Source organism: Pholcus phalangioides, unplaced genomic scaffold (assembly GCF_987345545.1).
Source record: "Pholcus phalangioides strain wild (caught in Gottingen) unplaced genomic scaffold, Ppha-v1.0 ptg000015l_1, whole genome shotgun sequence".
Classification (NCBI taxonomy): domain Eukaryota; kingdom Metazoa; phylum Arthropoda; class Arachnida; order Araneae; family Pholcidae; genus Pholcus; species Pholcus phalangioides.
The window spans coordinates 2351407-2376846 of NW_028301608.1; the positions used below are offsets into that span (position 1 = coordinate 2351407).

Genomic DNA, 25440 nt, shown 5'->3' on the forward strand with positions numbered 1-25440 from the left:
ACCCTCAAAGAGTTATGGAAAAACTATTTCCATATCCTGCACTATCTCAAGATCATTGATAAAGCATGGATACCCAAGAGAACCCTAAATTCTGCTTAGAGGAAATTGTGAGCTGATTGCATTATTGAACGTGAGATTGAGGGATTAGCTCATGAAAAGGAGCCACCATTTGTCAAAGAGATTGTCCTTGTGGTAAACCTTGGGACTGGAGGTGAATGAGGACCACATTCAAGAACTAGTAGAGGAACATGGCCAGAAATTGACTTCAGACTAACTGATCAATCTCAATTTTGTGCAAGAGCTTGTGGATGGAGTCTGGTCTGAGGAGGACGAGAGAGAGATGGACTTGGAATCTCTCACTTCAAATGAGATTAGACAGATGAGCAGAATATGGGAAGCCATATAAAATTTTGCAGAAAAGAGCCACCCAAATAAGTGGCAGTGTGAGCAATGAATCTGCTCAATGACAATGCAATTTCCCATTTCCACGAAATCTTAAAAAGGAGGAAAAAGCAATTGTTATTGGATAGGTTTTTTTTAAAGTCATACAAAATGAAGAATATTGCATTGGGCTAGCAGATAACAGTGAGCCTCTAAGTCATCCTAAACTATATTCTGTTTCTCTATCGTCATTTATAATGAGTAAATGTGTAAACATTATTGCATTGTATGATTACTTTATTGCATTGTATGATTACTTTATTGCATTGTATGATTACTTTATCGCATTGTATGATTACTTTATTGCATTGTATGATTACTTTATTGCATTGTATGATTACTTTATTGCATTGTATGATTACTTTATTGCATTGTATGATTACTTTATTGCATTGTATGATTACTTTATTGCATTGTATGATTACTTTATTTCATATTATATAAAATTATTGTCTCATATTATTGATTAAATGCCATTTTTATCAATCATTTTCATGTGAGTGAAGTATTATGGGTTGAATTGTTGGAGTTTCCATCACTTAATATGAAAAACAATTTCAATATACAAGTGTTTCAGATTACCAACATGTTCACATAACAAATTATGCTTGTAGAACAAAGTTCCACTGTAATTGACAGTGCCTCTGGTTTTCATGATGTTAATAGAAGTTTTGGACTGTTGCTACAATATAAATTTAGTCTAGTAAAGAGTCGAGAATTTTAAAAGTAATAATAAAATTCATTAGCTCAATGCATTTTATCATACTCAGAGATTAGAATAACTTTTTTAAATAAGAGATCGGTTTGCACTTTGGTCTCAAAGTTTCAGAAGATTCAGTTGCATCTTAATTGTAGTCCTGGAGAAAACCATTTTTTTTCTTCAAAAAATGACCCACTGGAATACTAATTGCATAAACCACAGAAGAAAAATAACAATAAAGTCAAATTAAGGAAAAAAAACCATAGGAACCTAAGGAAAAAATTTTGCAAATGCACATTCTGACAGAGCTGCTAACTTAAATTAGCTGATACAATATTGTCCTATTAAGAAGACAGCAACGAATAAGGCAAATACACGAAAATAAAAAGTCCTAATGTATTTCAAAACCAATGGGTGGCGTCTTCAGAGGAAAATTTAACTACTAGTGACGCTGACAGAGTTTCCCACTTGGGTTGAATACCAAATCTTAACGCTCGATTGCTCAGCGGAAGAAGTATGTCTGTTCACTTCACACGTTGTGGTTAGAATGAAGCTGTGAGCCTGCGTGAGTTACTAATGCAGTGTCCTGATTGGACACTTGCGGAATAGTGCTGTCCAATTGGTCTATTCGAATTTTCGTATAATTCCAGCTCAAAATGAATTTAAGCCATGGTGTTGCGATGAAGGGGGTGTAGATTTATTATCATTAAGTAGTGTATTTTGGAAGGCCCGAATATATGTGCCTTCGTAGAAATCTAAATCAACTGTGTACTTGACTTTGTGAAAACTCTCGCTTCATGAAATTTGAATCTATGGCCCTATACTAACAGTGAGCGGCGATGGTCGATTTTTCACATTCCTGATTCTTAACACAGCGAGCGTGTTCATTTAATCTTGCTTTTATGAGTCTCCTCGTCTGTCCTATATAACCAAGAGAGCAATCACCACATGGAATGTAATAAATGCCCCATTGTTTATTCTGCGGTATAGCATCTTTAGGGGGCATGAAACCAAAGTTTTTAGTGGGCACATCTATGGTTGTTAGATTAAACTTTTTAAGAATCTGTTTGATCTTTAGTGAGAGCATTAGATCATAGGGTATGACTACACTTTCTTTGAGTGGTCTCTCTGTAATATTTTCTAAAGTGGTTCCTCGTGCCGGTTTCAAGAATTTTCTACTTATTTCGTCAACGATCTTGGTGTTGAACCCCCTGTCCATAGGCGGAGATAGACTTGGAAGTCTGGGACGGCACGGTCATTATTGCTGGGGGGGGGGCAAGATGATGATGATGTTCATTCATCTATACATATATACATTAGATCAGTCGACTTCACCTTTGATGCTGGGGGGCAATGCTCCCCACGCCCCCCATATCTCTGCCCATGCCCCTGTCTATCGAAATTGCTCTGATGGTTTCAAGTTCATGGTCTAATGTGTTCCGATCTGAACAGATGTTAAATGCTCTCGCTACATAAGTGCGAAAAGCCGAAAGTTTCTGTTGCATGGGATGGCAAGATCTGAAATGAGGTGGTAATGAGACTGTGAAAGGCTTACGATAGACCGAGGTTTGGAACTGTGATTTCTGTTTCGTTACTAATACGTCCGAGAAAGAGAGTTCATTGTTAGTTTCAAATTCGGCTGTGAACTGAACATGGGGGTCTATGTCATTCATAACAAGTAACAATTGTGCCAAGTCATCTTTAGAGCTGTCCCAAAGCACAAAATTGTCGTCCGTGTATCTCTGATAAAATGAGAAGGGCACAATGTTCAATAGCTTACTCTCACAGACTACGGAACAGAGAGATAGTGTTGGTTTGTGCACTTTGAGTAGGCCATAGATACGTGACGAAATGGCGCTTGATGGAATTAGCATAGAAAATTCTTGAAACCGGCACGAGGAACCACTCTAGAAAATATTACAGAGAGGCCACTCAAAGATGCTATACATTCCATGTGGTGATTGCTCTCTTGGTTATATAGGGCAGACAAGGAGACCCATAAAAGCAAGATTAAATGAACACTCTCACTGTGTTCAGAATCAGGAATGTGAAAAATCGACCATCACTGCTCACTGTTGGCAAGAAGGCCATAAGTTCAAATTTCAAGAAGCGAGAGTTTTTCACAAAGTCAAGTCCACAGTTGTGTGTGTGATTTAGATTTCTACGAAGGCGCATATATTCGGGCCTTCAAAAATACACTACTTAACGATAATAAATCTACACCCCCGATCGCAACACCATAGCTTAAATTCATTTCAAGCGGGAATTATAAGAAAATTCGAATAGACCAATCGGATAGCACTATTCCGCAAGCGTCCAATCAGGATGCTGCATTAGTATCTCACGCAGGCTGACAGCTTCATTCTGACCATGATATTTAAAGTGAACAGACATACTTCTTCCGCTGAGCAACCAAGCGTTAAGATTTGGTATTTAACCCAAGTGGGAAACTCGGTCAGCATGACTAGTGGTTAAATTTTCCTCTGAAGGCGGCACCCATTGGTGTTGAAATGCATTAGGACTTTTTATTTTCGTGTATTTGCCTTATTCGTTGGTGTCTCCTTAATATTCTTGGGCAAAGTTGATCAAGTCTTCTAAATATTGTCCTACTTTGTATATGAAGGTGCTCCACAAATAATATACTCCAACTTTCAAGTGTTCATAGATCTTGAGAATATAATTTTTCTCATGGGGGGGGGGGGCACTGTTCCCGCAGTGTCTAGGTTAAATCCGACTGATCTAATGTATTTTTATATATATGAACTGACATCATCATGACCCCCCCCCCCTCAGCAATCATTGTGCCTTGCCGGACTTTCAAGTCTATCTCCGCCTATTATTGTTGGATTGTACTCCTATACCCCCTACTACATTTGGCAGAACTGGAATCATTGCCACATCTGAACTTCCCTCCTGAGCAGATAATAGTAAGTCCTGGTACTCTGACAGAGTCACTAATATTTGCTCCTACCTGATGTGTTCCCACCCACTAGATTACCCACAAAGGCAATTTTCGATGATGAAAAACGTCTCGAATGTTGCTCATCTTCCCTCCAAGAAGACAGCAGCGCTCAAAACCTCGAAAATCCCTACACACTCTGTTCTTCAGTTCCCTAACCATAGAATCACCCTCTACCTCATCCACGACCACCCATTCACCCTCTAAACTGTTGTTGTTCTTGGAGATTGCTTCTTCAACCAATCTCCATGTTGATAATGGCAAGTGGTCTCGATAGGCTAAGAAATTGTTTAGCACCACTGCTCCAGCCACCTTTACACTTCATTTCCGACCGTGCATTCAATGCAAAACTTTATTTCCTTGACTTCCACTTCTTCAAATTTAATTTGGCACCAATCTTTTTTACGACTAGTATATATAGAATTAAACTTTAATGTTAGTGAAACTGGTGCTTACTATGCCCTCTAGCTCCTTCACATTTTATTTTGATAGACATGCCAAAACATTGCATAGGTGCATGTTTACTTATTTTGTAATTGTGTGTAAAAACTTCATTGAATAGTTATTTTAATATATCTTTCACTTTTAAAATGTATATTCTTTATAAGACACACTGCATGCTTTTATTCTTTATATTCATTTTTGGTTTGTTTTTTTCTCAGGGAAACTTCCAGTAAAAAGCTGAAAAAACAGATAGAGGGTTTGATGAAGGAAATAGAAAATGCTATAGACGAAACTACTAAACTGGAGGAGATATCAAAGTAACCTACTTAAACATATTCATTTAAAATTTAGCATATTGAATTGCTGCTATAGTTTGGGAATATGATAATCTTGAATATAGAGTAAGCAAACTTGATTAATATTTGCCATTTCGTAGATAACTTTGAACAGAATTTAATTAATTTTTAATAGAATGGTTTCTAAATAAAATAGTCTAGTAAATTGAATTAAAACTGCATATCAGTGCCAAAACATACTGTTTATATTATTTATTTATTTATTTTTTAGCAAAGCTGTTTTACAAAGCATCAATGAAGAAAAAATGTTTCAAGAAAACATTACTCCTCAAGTAGAATCTGTTTATGAGACATGCTGTGGTGTAAAAGGAGGCCAGCTCAAGTATTTTTAATTTGAAATATTTTTGTTGTTCTATATACATGTATCATATTAAAAATAATGAGTGAGATTTTTTTCCATAAAATTACAATTTATTAATGTAAAAAAGGCAAACCATATTTTGATTCTTGATCTCCAGCATTTTCTTTAAACAAAGTCTTTTCAAATTTTTTTCTTCACATTTATACAATCGGGAAAATTCCCTTTGATTTCTATTTTAACTTCCATCACAGGTCCTCTCTAGACCAAAAACCAAATTTGTCATCAGAACCAAAAAGCTGGTAATGCGAGACCTTTGTTTTTAGTTTCATATATAATTAGCTTTCATTGCCTGATGCAAACTCATCAGGAAATAATTTGTCATTTTGATATCACAGAATTTACTAGGGTCACCGATTTGGGAATTCTGATTGACGAGCAACTTAGGTTTTCTGAACATTGTTCAGCGGTGGTCAGTGCTGTCTTAAGGCATGGGTCCACCCGGGCACGGCCCGGGGGCCTCAAGCAAAGGGGGGAGGCTCACAAAAATGTGATCTGGTTGAAATTTTCTAGAATTGTTTGGTTAGGGCCTCAGAAAATCAATTGGCCTGGGGCCCATAATACCCGTAAGACGGCCCTGGCGGTGGTCAAAAAAGCGAATAGAATGCTTGGTCTCATTTTCAAAAAGGTCTCTTCGGGTTCTCCTAAAGTCATTCTTCCGCTTTTTCCAGGCTTAATTCGTCCTGGACTGGAGTATGCTGTAAGGTTTTGGAGACCATACCTATACAGAGGGACATAGACGTGGTTGAAGGGGTGCAGAGAAGAGCTACGCGTGTCCTTATTGGCACACAGAGCTTCAGTTATGAAGAGAGACTTCATTTTTTGGATATGTTTACATTAGATGAACGCAGGTGTCGAGGAGATATGATCGAAGTGTTCAAAATTTTCAATGGGATGGATAGGATGGACCATGAACTTTTAGTACACCGCCAATCGACTGCTTTTACACGGGGACACCAGTATTGATTGGGGAGGGACAATGCAAGGTTATGGTGTCGCAGGGAATTTTTCTCTAATAGGGTTGTTAATAAATGGAATAGCTTACCCCCGGAGGTAGTAAATTGTAACACAATTGACACGTTTAAAAAGAAATACGATAAACATGTTGGGGTAAATCAAGAAGCTATCCATTCTTAGAATAAGACAACCATAAGTATTCTTTATGGGCGTTGTATAATATTTTATCATATGTATATATTGTTTATAATTTGTGTTAATTGCCTTTTTAATTGGGTTGCTGTATTTTTTAAATATATGACATCCATATTTTTATGGGCATCTTTTTATCAGCCACCTCGTTGGGCATTTTGCCTGTTGTGGCGTATTTGTATTTAAGAAAGTCAAGACTAATTGTTTCAATCTGAATTTTATGGTCTTCTGAAACAAAAGTGGCACCTAGAAAATTTTTTTTAAAACCTAATCTTCAATCATTTCTTGCATTGCACTCAGGACCAGGTTTAGGTTTGATGGGGCACTAGGTTATTGGAGGTAATGGAACCTGTCCTTTGTCAACAACAGTTTTTGAGTTTTTAGATTTAATACATGATATTGTCCCCCAATGCTAGAAACATGAATGTGCAAATTTCAAGAACTTGGAAAATTACATTTGAATGTTTACTCTAACCATGTTACACTATGGAAGTTGTCCTTAAGTGTTTTGTAGAATGTGTTTCATTAGGGGATACGCATTCACATTTTTGGCAAAACTTAGCAAAATAAGTGATCTAACCAGCTGATAAACCCAAAAAGTGAATATTTACAGATTCATGTCTCTGGCTTGAAAAAGGAATGATATATAACAATTTATGGACCTAATATGTATCTAAAGCATTTTTGCTATCCATACTTAGTTTATGGAGGTATCATTGGCATAGAAAGTTGCGTGCTGACACTTCAATTCCGGTAGTGACTTGTCCATAGATAGCGTAAATCTGACTCACAAAAAAATACTGAAATTCCAGATAACAAGTAAATATAAAGTTTATTAATTTGAAGAAACACGGTACGTTACACATATAAAAAGAAACAAGAATACACTGACACATAGAAAATGACATCTTGACTCTGCAAGAAATGAAAGCCTTCTCTCTCAAACAGCGAAAGAGAGGTAAAGAAAAGGCATGCTCACGAAAACCATGTGTTGGCAGGTTGTTTATGATATTGGAATGCTAACACCTACGCACTCTTGCCGACAGCACTGCCACAAGTTAAGACAACCACAATTTTTTTTATGGGTAGTGTATTGCATATTATAAAATTATTTTTGGTGATTGGAAATTTAGTAAATTTTTTCTGATATTTGGCATCCATATTTTTTATGGGCAAATTTTTTCAGCCACCTTGTTGGGCATTTCACCTTTTGTGACCCTTGTATTTGTATAAACATTTGTAAAGTGAAGTAACAAAGTTCTAAACTTTCTACTCCAATGTATTAAAATTTGATCTATTTCTCCAAAAAATAGCAATTAAGATTTTTGAGGCCCTCTGCAGAATTTAAAGACCTAGGCTACCGCCTGTCTAGCCTATAGCGAAGTCTGGCACTGATTGCATTACTGTGTCTAACTTCATTATTTGATATTCCGTTCAACTCACTGTGTTCAGTGAAGGTGGCGCTATAACGTTAACTGAAAGTTGATCATTTGAAACGTTTCTATTTTTAAAATGTGTTACCCATCTCTCAAAACAGCTAGCACCCATCCATTAATACTATCCACCAAGGTTGGACAAATCTCCGAAAATTTACATACTCTGTCGGGAAGGATGTCCGGATTAATATTTTACCATTTGGCATGTCAGCTAATGCAGGGGGTAATACGTATTTAAAAATATTAAAGTTACATGACAATTTCTCTGCTACGAATGACTGATTATTGTTTTTAATTTTTTCAGAAGTTGATAAACATTACACCACATTTCTTTGCAGTCTGACAATGATGGTGGGTACGATTGAAAGCCATTTGTTGAAACTGATTTTAGATATCCAGAAGCTGCCTGAAAAAGTTGTGTATAAAGTCCATAAGGTAAATAATTATGTGTCTTCCTTTACTGGGAAGGGGATATTTGATCATCATCATTGTGTCATGTGTTCACTAGTGTATAACGGTACAAACCTGCAGCGAGTGGAGAGGGACCACCTCATTTAAAATAAGTTCTTTAAAATAATTTTGTTAATTGTTCCTCACTAAAATATTGCAAGTCGGTTCATTGGTGCCGGTCCAAGGTTGTCGTCGATCTGGAGCAATCGGTAAACATCGCTCCCGAGGCTTTCAACTGACTGTAGTGAAATAACGTCACTCCTACTGTCGCTGCATCGCTGATCGAGAAAATCCGAAATGTATGCAAATCGCCGATGCGGTCGATGGTGATTGGTCGCCGCTTTAGTATAAAAGGCAGTGATAGTGTCGTCTATACTCGTATTCTCACTTCACTCGTATCCAGCCGTACTTGCCACTTGTTGGTTAACTCCACCAGAAGAGTTAGGATGCCATAGCTTGGAATGCTTCTGTAAATTCTCCATGTCCCTGAACTCTTACTAGGCCGCTTCTCATCATGAAAGGCTTGCAGAGGTAAAAGAATTGATGAGTCTACTTCAATTATCCAGCTACGAGATGGACTCACTCCCGGCAAATGGAGATGTGGACCGATGACTTGGTGATGTCAAAATTTGTAAAATATTCTAAATCAAATCCTTAAACATTCTATCTCAATTAAATTTATATTGAAGTTCTAATTCTCGACTCTAGTTGTGTTTGCTCGTGATGTTATTTTTGATCCCGGTTGTGACAAGTGGTGCAGTGGTTCTCAACCTTTTTGATATCGTGGCCTGGCAAATTATTTTTTCATGACTCGAGGGCCCGGTCTTGAGTATAGTCATACAAAATTTAAAATATTTCAGAAACATAAATAAATATGTAATTATATGAACTTTTCCGATAGTAATCGTAAACTATTAATAAGTAATTCCGCTTTAGTTATATGATTAACTCGAATAATTAATGAAAAAATCAAATTTCTAATAACGCATATATCAATTAATAGGTGTTGATTTATTTGCGTGTTTAGTGGGGATGTTAACAAGCTCGAAGTTTTTATTGAGTAAGAAAGATGAAAATATTTGCATTAAACATATTATTCCATAGCTTAAAAGTACATACATTCTCTCATTCTACCACGTATTTCAGAAACAGGAAAATTAATATTTTAATTGAAATATCTAAATGAAGTTTTACGAATCTCTGAATTTAACATTATACTACCAGTACAAATTGATACTTCAATTTTAAAACAAAATACTTCAGTTTAACAAAAATTAGAACTTAAAAAAGAGTGACTTACCATGGATTATGGCACTAATGAGACTTGTTGTTGTTTTCTGCCCGTTATCTCGTTAATCCTGGGCTGAATCGATGTAACAGCCAGACAGAGAGTCAAAAAGTTGCAAATGGTTTCTCTGCTTTGTTTTGAGCATAGATTCATAGTAGAAAAAAACGTTTCACAAAGATACGTGGTAGAAAAACAAAGAATAAGTCTCACCACCACCTCATGCAAATTTGGAAATTTATTTTTTACTTTTTTGCGGAATTTTGCAAGGCTAGTAGAATTATAAGTATTTTCCAATTCTTTGTCGGATGACAATTCAATTAGTTCAAGGGCTTCTTGATAAGAAAGGGCTGCTGTTTTGTATTCGAGAAAAGGATTCACGATCCACATGTATTTTTCCATTGGGTCCCGGATAATATTTTTCAAATGACAATAGCAACATCTTCAAATGCGATTCAATAACATCTGGTTCTTGAATGCAAGTCATCTTCTTCCATAGCATAATTTGAGTATGACTGAAACATTTCATAATTATTTTCACCAATTATTTTCAGCCATAATTCCATTTTTTTTTTTAAATGATTCAACCTTATTCTGAGAATGAAACATCTTTGTTTCTGATCCTTGAAGTTTCAAATTCAACTCATTTATGGAAGAAAATATGTTGCTGAGGTATGCCAACCTGGCTACCCACTTCTTATCTTGAAAGTGGTACATATCACTTTTTTTACCAATAAGGAACAATTCAACTTCCTTTAGAAGTTCATATATCTGCTTCAGAACTTTACCTCGGGACAGCCAACGAACTTCCGAATGAAAAAGTAGATTTTTGTGATTCGTGCCCATCTCATCGCACAATACTCTCAACAATTTGGTATTAAAAGCACTGTTTTTTATGAAATTAACTATTTCAATCGATTGCAACAGGACTTCGTTAAGTTCAGGAATCATTTTTTTAGAAGCCAGGTTTTGCCTATGAATGAAACAATGTGTTGATATTAAGTTATTTTCACTCACCATATCCTTGATTCTAGTGACTAAACCTGAATGTCTATCCGTTAGATTCACAGCACTGTCAGTACAAACTCCAATGCAATTTTGCCAATCCAGTTCTTTATCTTTCATAAAATTATCCAAAACTTTGAAAATTTCATTGCCGGTTGTGTTTGCAGATAATTCCGAAACACTGAAAATGTCTTCTTTCACGTCATTATCAACGTCATTATGATAATCACAACAGTACTGACGGGGAATTACCCACCTCTGACTTGGATGGCTTCTCGATTGACAACAAACCACCGGGCAAATTAAAATGTGTGTTAATAAATGCCAGGAGCTTGGGTAACAAGAAAGATTTTTTAGAAACTATGATAGTTGTGGAGGACTTGGATCTTATAGCCATTACAGAATCTTGGGCAAACGATGGGGATGAATCTTTCTTACACATCTCCGGATACGATACTTTTTTGAGAAATAGATCTGATAGGAAAGGGGGGGGAGTGTTGATATACGTGAAATCATGTTTGAAGGCTAGAGAGTGTAACGTGCAGAGAAGTGATATTGAAACCATATAGGTTGAACTTGAGAACAAAAGACGTCATAAGCTTATTGTTGGGGTTTGTTACAATCCACCGAATAGGGATCAAAACTATATCGCCAAAATGCATGATGAAATTTCCTACATGTGTAAGCGAAAGAGGGTTCTCATACTAGGGGATTTCAATTACCCGGGTATTGATTGGGAGAACCTTTCATCTGGAAATCAGTATGAAAGAGACTTTCTTAAGTTGGTGCTCGAAAATTTTTTGTATCAGCATGTATCAGAAGCCACTAGGGGTACTGCTATTTTGGATTTAGTTCTTACTAGTTCTGAGGATCTAGTTGAACATGTTTCGGTGGGGGAAGAGTTTTCTTCCAGTGATCATCGTATCGTCAGATTTCTCTGTAACTTTTCCTCGGGTAAGGTTGATAACAAAAGACTGGTTCCTTGTTTTCGGAGAACTAACTTTGATGTTTTGCGAAGAAGGTTAGCGGAAGTTTTCAAAGACCGGTTGGAATCAGTAGGGGTGGTAAGTCAATGGAAAGAATTTAGTACGAAGCTGTCCTCTGTTTTGCACGACGTCATACCCTTTGTTCGAAAAAAGCGTGTTTGTACATCACACCCTCTATGGTTCACGGATAGCGTGCGGAACCTTTATCTTGAAAAGAAAAGAGCATTCAGAGAGTATAAAAGTGGACGAGGTGACCTATCATTGTTTACTGATAAAAGAAGACTGTTGAAGAAAGCGATAAGGGATAGTAAAAAGCAAGTTGAATCTAGGTTGGCAGATAACATTGGCTCTGACCCAAAATCATTTTTTCGATACGTCAATAATGGATGTAAGGGGACAGTTGGCCCCCTCTCGATAGGAGGCTCAAAAGTAGAGAGCAATGTAGGCATGTGTAGTGCTTTCAATGACTTTTTCGCGTCGGTTTTTAATGGAGATAATGATATTCGATATACGGGTGTTGCATGGGGTAATAAAACGCTCAACGATATTCAAGTGGAAGACGTGGAGGTCCTAAATCTTCTAAGAAATGTATGTGCAAGCAAAGCACCAGGACCAGATGATATCTATCCCAGGGTTCTCAGGGAAGGTGCTAATGAATTGTTGGGGCCAGTCGCACAGATATACAGGAGTAGTGTTGCTGAGGGTATCGTCCCGAGAGATTGGAAACTGGCTAACGTTGTTCCGATATTTAAGAAGGGTAGTAGAGAAGTGGTGTCTAATTATCGTCCAGTGAGTTTGACGAGCTCCCTCTCGAAAATTTTGGAAATTATCATCAAAAGGCAGTTTGTGAAGTGGATAGACGAGAATAATGTATTGTCGGATAATCAGCATGGGTTCAGGAAGGGGAAGTCATGTGTAACTAACCTCCTTTGCTTCTATGATTACGTGACTAAGGCTTTGGGTAAGAGCAAAAATGTCGACGTTGTTTACCTTGATTTCCAGAAGGCATTCGATCGGGTCCAACATGGCAAACTCTTGAAGCGTTTACACGAGATTGGAATAGGGGGCAACTTGCTGAATTGGATAGAATCGTGGTTAAGAGATAGGTCGCAACGAGTTATGGTGAACGGGGAATTCTCTGGTTGGACAGACGTCACAAGTGGAGTTCCTCAGGGAAGTGTCCTTGGCCCCATACTTTTTTCACTTTTTATCGATAAACTCGATCAGGGTATCGATGGAATTACTAGCAAATTCGCAGATGATGTGAAGCTAATGGGGGTAATCGGGAATGAAAGCGATAGGGAGTTGCTCCAGACCAACTTAAACAGGATTGCAGCATGGGCAAATGAATGGAGCATGACGTTTAGCATTGATAAGTGCATGGTCGCTCATTTTGGTTCGAACAACCCACGGTTCTCTTACGAGTTGAATGGTGTCACTATCCCAGATGCAACTAGGGTCACCGATTTGGGAATTCTCATTGAAGAGAGACTTAGGTTTTCTGAACATTGTTCAGCGGTGGTCAAAAAAGAGAACAGAATGCTTGGTCTCATTTTCAAAAAGGTCTCTTCGCGTTCTCCTAAAGTCATTCTTCCGCTTTTTCGAGGCTTAGTTCGTCCTGGACTGGAGTATGCTGTAAGGTTTTGGAGACCATACCTACAGAGGGACATAGACTTGGTTGAAGGGGTGCAGAGAAGAGCTACGCGTGTCCTTATTGGCACACAGGGCTTGAGTTATGAAGAAAGACTTCATTTTTTGAATATGTTTACATTGGATGAACGCAGGTGTCGAGGAGATATGATCGAAGTGTTCAAAATTTTCAATGGGATGGATAGGATGGACCATGAACTTTTAGTACACCGCCAATCGACTGCTTTTACAAGGGGACACCAGTATCGATTGGTGAGGGACAATGCAAGGTTATGGTGTCGCAGGGAATTTTTCTCCAATAGGGTTGTTAATAAATGGAATAGCTTACCCCCGGAGGTAGTAAATTGTAACACAATTGACACGTTTAAAAAGAAATACGATAAACATGTTGGGGTAAATCGAGAAGCTATCCATTCTTAGAATAAGACAACCATAAGTATTCTTTATGGGCATTGTATAATATTTTATCATGTGTATATATTGTTTGTAATTTGTGTTAATTGCATTTTTAATTGGGTTGCTGTATTTTTGAAACATATGACAACCATATTTTTATGGGCATCTTTTTATCAGCCACCTCGTTGGGCATTTTGCCTGTTGTGGCGTTGTATTTGTATTTGTATAAAATGCTATGCTTTTGGACATCAGTGGATTCACCCAGCTGTATTGCAAACAATTTTGACGTCTTAATTTTTTCTACAAGTTGCATTTCAGTGTCTATTGCCATATCAGATATGCGCCTTTCTATGGTATCATTTGATAAAGGAATATCTTTCATTCTAGTTGCTGCAGACTGGCCTAACACTTCTTGGCAAGCAGTAATCAAAGAAGACTTGACGAGTTCTTCATCAATAGTATACGGTTTTTGGCACTTGGCTATTTGTAACAATATCAGATATGATGTCATTAGTAGTGAATCATCAGTCGTTGAAATTCGAGAAATATTTTTCTTTTCTGCTTGAAGAGCACCTTTTTTGCGCATGAAGTAGTCAATAGGTTTGTTAGCAAAATCAGGATGTTTCATGCTGAGATTTCGGGTGAGATGTGATAGCTTCATGGCTTCGTTTGCCAAAACAGTAGCACAAATAACACATTGTCTTGACAATCGGTCGGTGTCAGGGCAAAGAATGAAACCAAATTTCAAATAATCATCATTGCATTTACAGATGAACGCTGACTTTTTTCTGAGTGACACTAGCTATTTTTTCCTCGTTATACACATCCTGCTGGCTTGACTCAAGAAATCGTTTTTTGTTTATTTTCGATGCAGGATTTTTAACTCCAAAACCGAACAAAGTCCCTTGTGTTTTATTCATGATGAAATTCAAATTTGCACACTTATTCACAAACAAAATGAATACTCCAAAAAAAAAAAAAAAAAAAACCCAATTCACCCCCCCCCCCCCCAAGAAAACATTACCACACAATTCTGAGAACTAGACACAGACTGCTTCAATGTCTGATTAAGCTTTATGTCCAGAATACAGTATTTTCTGTGTACCCCGCTGATTGGTGGCTGACATTTGCCATACAGATGACAAAGGGGAAGATTTCCCCATTCAAAGTTGTAATTATATTTGTAAGAGCATTTTTCACGAATGGTCAACAACAATGGCATCTTTATAGGCCCTATCTTATGGGTTAAGAATTTTAACTGTGCAAAAGTTTCTCATCATTCTTCAACACCTCCACATTGAGAAGGATGCCGCTTGGTCACTGATGAGCACACAGTGACTAGCACATGTATTTTCAGTCTCCAGGGCATCAGTGTTTAGAAACATAAAGTGGTATTTTACTTAAGAATAGTCCCATTATATTAACAATGGACCATATGTATAACCAAAAAAAAAAAAACCACCCCTATATAGCTACAGGAGTTTTTTCAGCAAACATGAGCATTAATTTTCCTAAAAGGTGCCCAATTGTCCGGCAGTCATGGCGGCTACTTGAAAGTCGCACTACAAAAAAAAAAAAAAAGGAAAAATTTCTTTGAGGACCAGACTGTTCTGCACCCCATTCTCAGTCTTGCAAATGAAGATCGCTTTGAGAAAGATATTCCCATTGGAGTTGAACAAAGGGCCCCCCTCCCTCATGGCTATTCCTGCTTGTCCCAGTGAACATTCACTAGTTTATATTTGGATGCAATGAATTTTGTGGACAGAGATTTGAATTATGTATTGCTTATGAAAAAAAAGTTCCTGAAGTAATTCCATTAGTGTTCAGGAAAACTGCATAGCAAATAAACAATTAAAATGATCCAAAGGTGAATCTCTCACTGCCCAGCGGTTGAGAAACACTATCCTAAAATCCCCTTTTTGTAACATGGTGCATGTAGATATGAATAATGCCAAATTCATAGTTTGTGAATTGTTAGGCCAACATGATAGAAAGTTTTCATCTTTCGACATTTCATTGACATGGTTGGTGAACATTCTCAATTTAAGATTGGAAACCAAGCACTTGTAGATTTTCATTCCGTCCTATTGAAGCAGTTCTTGTTCTTTTGAATTTCACAATTGGTTCTCCAAAAATACTTGGGAAATATATATTTTTGAAAATCACACCCATACGTTATCCAAAGCCTTGGCAACGACATCAGCTATTAGAGAAACTTGAGCTCAGATGACAAATTGATAGCAAAGAGATTTTCCAATACTGACCATGTTGTGCAATGCAAGCAAGGTCACTTGAAAAAAATAAAAAGAGCCCCTTTGGGTTTCAGGTGAACCTATAGATTCACCCACTTAATGCATACAAACTCTTATGGAAAAGCACACTACTGCTACTCATGGCGGAGATACGGCATTGCTCCCTCAGCGTCAAAGGTGTAGTCGACTGATCAATTCAATTCAATTTTATTCATCACATCATAAAACTTAATTGGCAAAATGAAGAAAATCCATCCAAGGGATCGTTGTCGATCCGTACTGGTGGACACGATTATTATTGAGTTAATTTTCAACTAATCATAATTTTAAAAAAAATACATAAATAAATAACAAACAAAACAATGAAAAAACGCAAGACAGAGAAATCATCTAATGAATATGACATACATACACACACGTATACGCAGACACAAAATATTACACTGATTTAAATTAAGATTAGTGATTTGTTTTATTAATATAAATAGAATAATTTATAAATGAAGCAAATAATTAGTATTAAAATAAATAATAGCAACAACATAAGGTGCGATTCAGAAATTTTTGAGTGATGGGGTAGTGTTTTCCTTTTTTGCGAGAGCTCAATAGGGAAAAAATATATTGCATATTAAAAATAGCTTTCGATATCATTTATAGAGAGCAAATATTTTTTGAGACGTTTTTTTAATACAAATATTGAAGAGCAGGCAAGAATGTCAGATGGCAGATTGTTGTAAAATTTCGGAACAACAAACGTAAAATGATTTCTCTTTACTGTTTTACGAATAGGTGGTATAGATAGTGTATTGCTAAATCTACTCGATGTTCTTGAAGTATTGAAAGGTAAATTAAGTTGATTTTTATGTAGAAGAATTGTCGATCTGTGAAAATATAGATAACGAAGGGGTAGTATATTTAGGTTTAAAAAAAGTTTGTGTGAAGGAGTGGAATAGTCGTTAGTAAGTGCTCTAATTATTATTTTTTTTGCATTTGAATAATGGGACATAAAGTGCTTATGTAATCACTTCCCCATACAGTCAGGCCATATAATATATGTGAATGAATAATGGCATAATAAAATGACAGTAGAAAAGGTCGATTTACATATTGCTATCTATATGCACACTAAGATACTTTAATGAAGATACTTGTTCTAAAGATGAGCATGTACACGAAAAGTTATATGGCAGTTTTGACTATGAAAAATAATATTGTATCTAATTTCTGTATTGTTATGCAAAGAAAAGCTCATAAATTTTGTTTTTGATATATCAATTTCAAGATTTGCAGAAAACCAATTGCGAACTTTAATTAAGTCATGATTTATGGTGTTCGTTAAAGATTGATGATCTATTGCTGAATAAAGTAATGCAGTATCATTACAGCACGTTATAATTTTAACAAATAAATCAAGGTTACAGAAATCATTGATAAACATATTAAAAAGAAGTGGCCCTAAAGTAGATCCTTGAGGAATTCCTTTCTTCATGGACGTCGGAGTACTAATGTATTTGCCACTTTTAACTCTTTGGATCCTGTTCTTAAAGTATGATTTAAATAGGCTATGTGCATTACCTCTAATTCCATACAGTTAAAGTTTATTAAGTAAAATGTTATGGTCAATGCTGTCGAAACATTTTCGTATATCCAGGAAGATAGCTATTGTTTTCTTTGATTTGTCTATATTATCAACAATATAGTTACTGAATTCAAGAAGTGCAGTTTCTGTATTTCTATTTGGAAGAAACCCATGTTGGTTTTTTGAAAAGAAATTATGCACATTTAAATATGAAAAAAGTCTGTCTCTCATAATTGTTTCCATAATTTTTGATGCTGTACAAAGATTTGAAACAAGTCTATAATTGTCCAAGTCATTTTTGTCACCTGCTTTGTAGATTGGGGTTATGATGGCATGTTTTAATGAATCCGGAAAAATTCCATTTTCAAAACTATCATTGATAAGCCTGGAAAATATATGTAGAACATTATCCGGAATATGTTTCCAAACTTTTGCTTCAATTGAATCAGAAGATGCAACTGAAGTTTTTAAATTATTTATGATGTTTTTTTACTTCAGCAATATCTGAGGGAAAGAGAAAAATGGAGTTGTTGATGTTTTGAATATATTGTTCATGAGCATCATCCGAAACTCCTTTATTTGATGAGACATTAATAAAATGTGAATTGAATTGATCTAATGTATATATGAATTGATATCATCATCACCGTGCTCCCCCCCCCCCAGACTTCTTAGTCTATCTCCACCTATGCTGCTACTGAATCGGCAGGGTAATGATGAAGGGGGTTTGATAGTTTATAACTACCCATTGGAACCCTGGTATCACCAATTATTACCATCAATGTAAAAAAAAACTTGAAAAACAAAGAAAAGAAACATTGAGTCTACTGTTTTCTGCTACTTTTCTGTAGAGTGACCCCCCATCCCCATTTACATGAAAAAGCTCTAGGGCAGGGGTTGCCAACCCTTTTTCAAGTAGTGCCACAATCATTATTTACGACATCCATGTTACTCTATGAATTTTAATACTCAGACCATGAGTCCTGGTTTTACAAAACACGAGCCTTCTCAAAACATTTCTGCAAAACATTGTTCGACTGTCTTTTAATTTTCCTAAAAATTCCAGTGTGCCATTCTTTTGAGTTCTAAATTTTTTTTGAACGAATAATTTAAATTTTATCCAATTTAATCAAAATATTTTTGTATTTTATTAAATTTTAGTTAAAGATGAAAAACAGATTATAAACACATTGAATAAAAAGTCATGACTAGAGCCCGGATTATGCAAATGCATATGTGCATATGCATTTGCATATTTTGGCCTTTTTTAGCATTAATGAATATAAATGCATAAAATCAAAGAATTTTCAGTATAAGTGCATATTTTTGAAGGTCTATTTAAGTTCATTCAATTTTTTAAATAATTTTTCAAATAAATATTGTTCATAACATCGGTTTTTTTCTCGCAGGTGAAATTTAGTGAATTAATGCATATTCATAAACTATTTTACGAATGTTCACCGTTTTACTGTAAGGTTTTTTCTAGATATATCAAAGTGTTAAATGTTTTTAGAAATAGTGTCCAAATTCTTTTTTTTTACTGCTATTTTCATTATTGAGCAACTACAACAAACTAAAAATTAAGAAATGCCTGAATAAAAATATGTAGAAGATATTTGCATGTATGCCTCATATATATACATTTATATGAGGGGATATTTTTTTGTAAATGAATATTCATACGCACTAAGAAATAGAAAAGATGCATTTTAAAAACACAATTTGCATGGCGATTTTTTTAATGCATATTTTCTCATTTTTTATACATAGTTCGGAATTTTTGACTTTTTCAAGATTTTTAATGCGTATTCTGGGGTGTTTAATGCATATTTCGGGATTTTCAGTGCGTATTTTGGCCTTTTAAGTGCACATTTTTGCATTTTTAAGGGCATATCTTTGCATTTTTACGTGCATATTTGCATATTATTAGAGCATATTTTGCCACTTCTTTAGTGCATATAATCCGGGCTCTAGTCATCATACTTAACCGATATTAATATACATGGGCCAAAATGCATAGATATCTCTGTGTACCTGCATATGCATATTTTCTCATTTTTTATACATAGTTCACATAGTTCGGAATTTTTGACTTTTTCAAGATTTCTAATGCATATTCTGGGGGGTTTAATGCATATTTTGGTATTTTCAGTGCACATTTGTTTTTTAAGTGCACATTTTGGTATTTTAAGTGCATATTTTTGCATTTTTAAGTGCATATTTTTGCATTTTTAAGTGCATATTTGCATATGTTTAGAGCATATTTTGCCACTTTTTTAGTGCATATAATCCGGGCTCTAGTCATGACATAGTTATTATTTTAAGAGGGCCCGCTACACTAATAATATAGGTTTGGCAATCTATAATTTTTGAAAAGTGTTCGCGTGCCACTTCTGATACCATGGCATGCGTGCCGCAGGTTGGCCATCTCTGCTCTAGGGACATTGCTTCATAATTTCATTTCATTGAATGACAAGAAAAAATAGTTCCATTAAATTTACACATATTGCATTATATAAGTATTTTTTTTCAGTCATATGAAGTATGAAGTTTTCTGCATTGATCTTCAGCTGTACAAGTCTGGTTCTAAATGAATGTCTTAGTCCAACTCTTCAATGTCATCATGTCTTAAATGTAGATCTTGCTCTAGTTATGTAAAATCCTATATAACGATAATCCACTCTTCAATCTACATTACTCTTCGCTCTCTGGTCCCAATTCACAGTATTGACATGTCATATCTGTAACAATAACTCCTTCATAATAATTTTTTCCAGTCCCTTCACTGTACTATCATAATCCATGGAATAGTTGATCATTTTGCCACTAAAGCTAATCAAACATAAGCCAATAGACAATTATCAAAGGCTATTCTTCCATGTCTGCCACCTAAGTCAACAACGAGGTGGCTAATTACTGAAGTGTATGAAAAATAATTATTCATCACACATCAAAAGCAGATGTTTTGTTTTCAAATTTTATTTATTTGCAAAATTTTATTTTCAGATGTTTTTATTTTGAGAATTACTTATTTTAAACATATTTTGCAGGAAAAACAAGTGGAAAGACAAATGCAGAAAAAGAGAGATGAAGATGAGCGAAGGAAGAGAGTTCAGGAAGAACGTTCTATCAAACGGGAAAAATGTGCCCAGGAAGATCCCAAATTGAAAGTAAGAAATGGGTGACAGCTTTGGCATCATTATCCACCATTGATTGCGAACTTGATTCATAATGTGCAATGCAAAATGATTATCCGTAATCATGTGCACTTGAGTCAACAAACTAGGTTCACAAAAAGAGAAAAACGCCTACCTATAACACTATGTTGGTTATTCGAAATAATGTTTTATTCTCAAATTTGGCACCTTGTTTTATCTTTGGAATTGAAAATTTTCAAAGATGTATTTTTTTTTTACTGTTTCAGCAAGCTTTTTTTTTCAATGTGGAAACCTAAATTTATCCAGTTTTTATTCTAGAGCTCCATGAAATACTAGACTGATTTATCCGTCATCTTTGAACAAAAAAGTGACGTCAGTATTAATTGCTTTAATTAGAGCCCAGATTATATGCATTTGCATATTTTGGCATTTTCTAGCATTAATGCATATAAATGCATAAAACCAAAGAATTTTCATAATAAGTGCATATTTGTGAAGGTTTATTGAAGCTTTTCAAATGAATATTACTCATAATATTTTCATAACATCTTGTTTTTCCCCATACATCAACTGTTTCAGTGTTAGCGTCAAAAATGTTCAATTCTTTTAGAAATAGCCTCAATTCTTTTTTACTGGTATTTCGATACTGAACAGCCACGACTAACTAGAAATTGAAAATGCTTAAGTAAAAAATATTTAGAAGTTATTTGTGTATGCAGTTTATGCATTTTGAAAACATGGTTTTTTTTGCATAGTGAATTTTTAACGCATATTTTCCCATTTTTGGTACATATATTGGAATTTTTAACTTTTTTCAGGATTTTTCAAATACAAACACAAAGGCCACAACAGACAAATTGCCTAACGAGGTGGCTGAAAAAAATATACCCATAAAAGATATGGATGTGTATAAAGATAGTATATATTTTAGCCTTTTTAAGTGCATATTTGCACATAATTTGTGTAAATAATTTTAGAGCATATTTTGCCACTTTTTAAGTGCATATAATCCGAGCTCTAGCTATAACTAATCACTGTTCCCCTATCCTGCTTTTTCTACCATTTCCCTAGACATCACTTGGAGCAGTAAAACTGTTATTTGTTCAAAGATGGGCGATGAGTTTGTTCTGCTTTATAGGTGCCTTAGTTTTTGCTATTAAACAACAAAATAATAAATTTGTCGAAAGTTTTTGCTAAAACAATTTTTTCTATAGCCATGATCATGTTCATTTATTTGATAAAATGTCCCATTGGACTAATCCTATGTAACTACCTATATGTAATTTCAAAAGAGTAGAGCAAAACCCAAGTTCATACAATTTCACGTATTTATTTACATGAATCCAGATATTTGGTTTCTTTTTCTCTTGCAGCTTGAACGACGTCTTATGTATGCACCCAAACTTTCTCAGCAGATTTTGAAGAAAAAAGAATCTCTGCGCAGTACTACTTATGAAACACAAGACGAAGATTTATTTATTTCTGAGTGACCCTAACACTATTATAGCTTCAGCATGCTAGTCAGAATAGGGTTGTACTTTATTTATACTTATGTTTTATTTGATGAATTAGTTTTTCTCCAGAGTGTTTAACACACGTTATGACAGTGTTATTTTTACAAATATATGTAAACAACAATAAATCACAAAAATTACATAGTTGTTTGTAAATTTCTTTAACTTTTTCTTTTTGAATAAACCAAACTTCATAGATGTTTCCATACTCATAATTGTATGATCTCCAGTGTGCCTTCGATGGCGAAATGCGTTACGAGGGGTGTTCATTGGGAAGGGATTAGCCTTCATGAAAGGAACAGGTTCCTCCGGGATGACTTTATACTCCTTCAGGAGTTGCTTCTTTGTTTGTTTCACCAATTTATTCATGGTATCAAATTTTTAAACTCAGTTGTAGAGTACGAATGGAGTCTTTTCAATATGGAATGGGATTTGGAACTAGCAGGATACCATATTAAGTTAGACATGTGAGAACATTCTTTTAATGAATAAAAGCATTTCAAATTACGCCTCTTCACAAATTCGCTCAAAACTAATTACGTATTGTCTGTCTCGCATTATATACTTCAGTTGCAAAGTTCAGAGTTTTTTCGTTTATTGCTATGCAAAAAACAGCATAGTGGGACCTCAGAAAACCAATGATAACTTGAGATTCTTCTTGCTATGACGAACACATAGAAAAACAGTGTTACAGGGGCGACTTAAGTGAGGGTGCAAGGGGTGCGTTACACCTGGGCTGCAGAGTAGAGGAGAATTTTAAAAAATTTCCAATAGTAAAAATTCATGTGACATATCACACTTTCGTTACCATCATCTCACAGTTAGCTTCATTTTTTTATTTTTAAATGCTGTAAATTCACTAAAAGCAGGAGCGCCAAATATCTCAACGACAGAGATGCTAAAAAACTTGAGGGAACTGACAAGGCCTGGGAACATGCCCCCTCCCATCTTGGAGCACGGCCCCCATAATTGGGATCTTTGGTGTACGCTTATTTTTAGTAAATTTGTGACATGAAAAAATAAAAATGATGGTAACTTGTCAGGGCCCTAGGACTGGAGCCGTCAGCCATGCCTGGGACTATAATATTGGTAATTCCCCCCCCCCATTTGAGAGGACCCTGTATCCGCTATGCTAGGGGCCCACATGGAAGGTGTGATGGCCATGGGCAGGGCATCAAAGTATTGCGTATACAGTAAAAAATACAAAATAGATTCTAAATGGTACAGCATATTTAGGTTACTTTAATTTATGTCACAGTAAACTTCATTCAAGGATTTTTTTTTTCTGCATCCAATTTAATATCAAAAAACATTTGTGAAATCTTGGCTAAGGGGTATTCATTTCTCAACTAGGTCCTCACCTCGAAGATTCCGCCATATGGATCCGGCTCCAAGATATGAGGTGGGTGGCTAACGGACGCGAGAGTCCAGGTTTATGGTGGTTAAGGTGAGGTTAATGATATCATTGTGCAAATTTCAGATCCCACAGTCGAAGGAGTATGTTTTGCTGGCCAGGTCTTTTACCTTGCCACGCTCGGTTGATGATAATCCAGAGAGATTAAAGTTGAAATTTTGCCGTCTGAGACAGTGTGTTTGAACACATGCCTCTTGGATGAAACTTGATTTGATGAAACTGATTGATCCAGAGAGATTCAAGTTGAAATTTTGCCATCTGAGACAGTGTGTTTTGAACACATGCCTCCTGGATGAAACTTGATTTGATGAAACTGATTGGCTTCCGAAGTCGAGAAGTGTTCTGAATGTTTGAGCTTCACACATCTTATAGACCTCGTTGATGGTGGTCATTGGCAAGATGACTTAACTGGAAGTCGATGTTTTGACAAAAAGACAGTTATTGTGGTATGACATCCTCTTCATGCAGAAGTGTATTTGTAACATGAGGGGCCCGTGAATTGCTGATAGTGTAATATGAGGGGTTCTGCAGATTCCCGGTGGGAACCCCACTATGAGTCATCATCTACCTTAGTTAAAATGTGATAAATGTGCAATGTTTTTAATTTAGATATATTTGGAAATACAATTATACTTAAAATGTGCAATATTTACCTCCATGCTGATGGTAGGCCATAGACCACTTTTATAGTCAATATTTTATCATGGGTTTCCTCAATTTACAACAGGCCTAATTTTGTAGACCCTGGCCAGGTCTTCAATGTTTGCTTTTGTGTTGCCAGATTCTAAATGTCATAATTGTTCAATAATGTTTTATTTCGTAAAAATATGCAAATAAGAAATTATCTGTCAAAAAATCTATATTAATATTTCAGTATTGCCAATTCTCCACCCTGATTCATTACAGCGATAATGGATGATGGGAAGAATTCCCATTATATACCAGCAGAGTGCTGAGTATGATCACATTTCATTTCACCACAGTTCATTCCTCAGGCACTTCGCTCCAAGAGCAGTGCGCTGAGTCATGTCGCTTCCACTCCTATGTACTAATGATCCAGTAGCATGCTTCAGCACTGCCAGAGTTGTCCCGCTTCTCCTCCTGATCCCATCTCTCTATCTGTCCGGAAGTCCTCCATGTGAAAGCTCAAGGTGACACTTTTCGTCTAGGATGCGATATGGCTACTACATGTAACTCGTCCATATTCCTCTGCGGAACCTCTAATGAATTGGTACATGTTGGAATGTGGGTATACATGTAGTGAAACCTGACGTGAAGTTAGTTTCTGTGTAATGCTTGTTATGTGTAGTGCTGCCATCTGCCACCAGTTTTTTCTAACTATGAGTGAAGTGTAATGATTGAATAATTGTATCGTTGCAGGCCTGTTGCTCTCTGCGACGAGACTTTTCAATGGGGAGATCGGCTCGCATTTGCGCCTCGAAGTTGGGAACCACAGGAAACCAACTTCAGCCGACCACCACTATGGCGACGGTAGGGTTCGAACCCGGATCCTTGCGATGCGAGTCTGTCACTATGACCACCACAGCGGTGATGCGATATGGCTGACAGACATCGAGCGTGTTAGTGTCTTTCCCGGATTCATCAACACTGTTTCATACTGGACTGTGATCGCTGGGAGATATTCCAGACGCTTGTTCTGAACATTCTAAATTGTGTAGTTGTGGTTCCCCGTGAAGGGTGTCTCATCGGACATAATTGGTGAGAACGTTCTGTTTGTTCAACTCTAAGTGCTAATAACATTAAAGGAAAAATTTTATTACTCTATTATAATCAAGCTTAAAATGTTTTTTTTGTGTAAAATTTAATATTGTTAATAAATGTTTTAAGTGGAAAAGAAAGTTGTCATTCTTTATTGTCATCCACTGATATGTTAATTGTTTGGAAAAC

General features: G+C 35.9%; 1 protein-coding gene across 5 annotated transcripts in view; it reads left to right on the forward strand.

Moving 5' to 3' along the window:
* LOC149075236 (cilia- and flagella-associated protein 100-like) overlaps positions 1–22310 on the forward strand; it is an 86615-nt gene extending 64305 nt beyond the window's left edge. Inside the window, exons 12-16 of one of the 5 annotated variants that reach the window (XM_089242530.1) lie at positions 4763–4861; positions 5112–5222; positions 8182–8278; positions 20497–20616; positions 21978–22305. In XM_089242530.1, coding sequence (XP_089098656.1) covers positions 4763–4861; positions 5112–5222; positions 8182–8278; positions 20497–20616; positions 21978–22094 — 544 coding nt within the window. In that variant the 3' untranslated portion in view covers positions 22095–22305. Of the gene's footprint in view, positions 1–4762; positions 4862–5111; positions 5223–8181; positions 8279–20496; positions 20617–21977 lie in introns of all 5 variants that reach the window. The other 4 variants (XM_089242532.1, XM_089242531.1, XM_089242529.1 and 1 more) reach the window with 4 other exon arrangements.
* The last annotated feature ends 3130 nt before the right edge of the window (positions 22311–25440 follow it).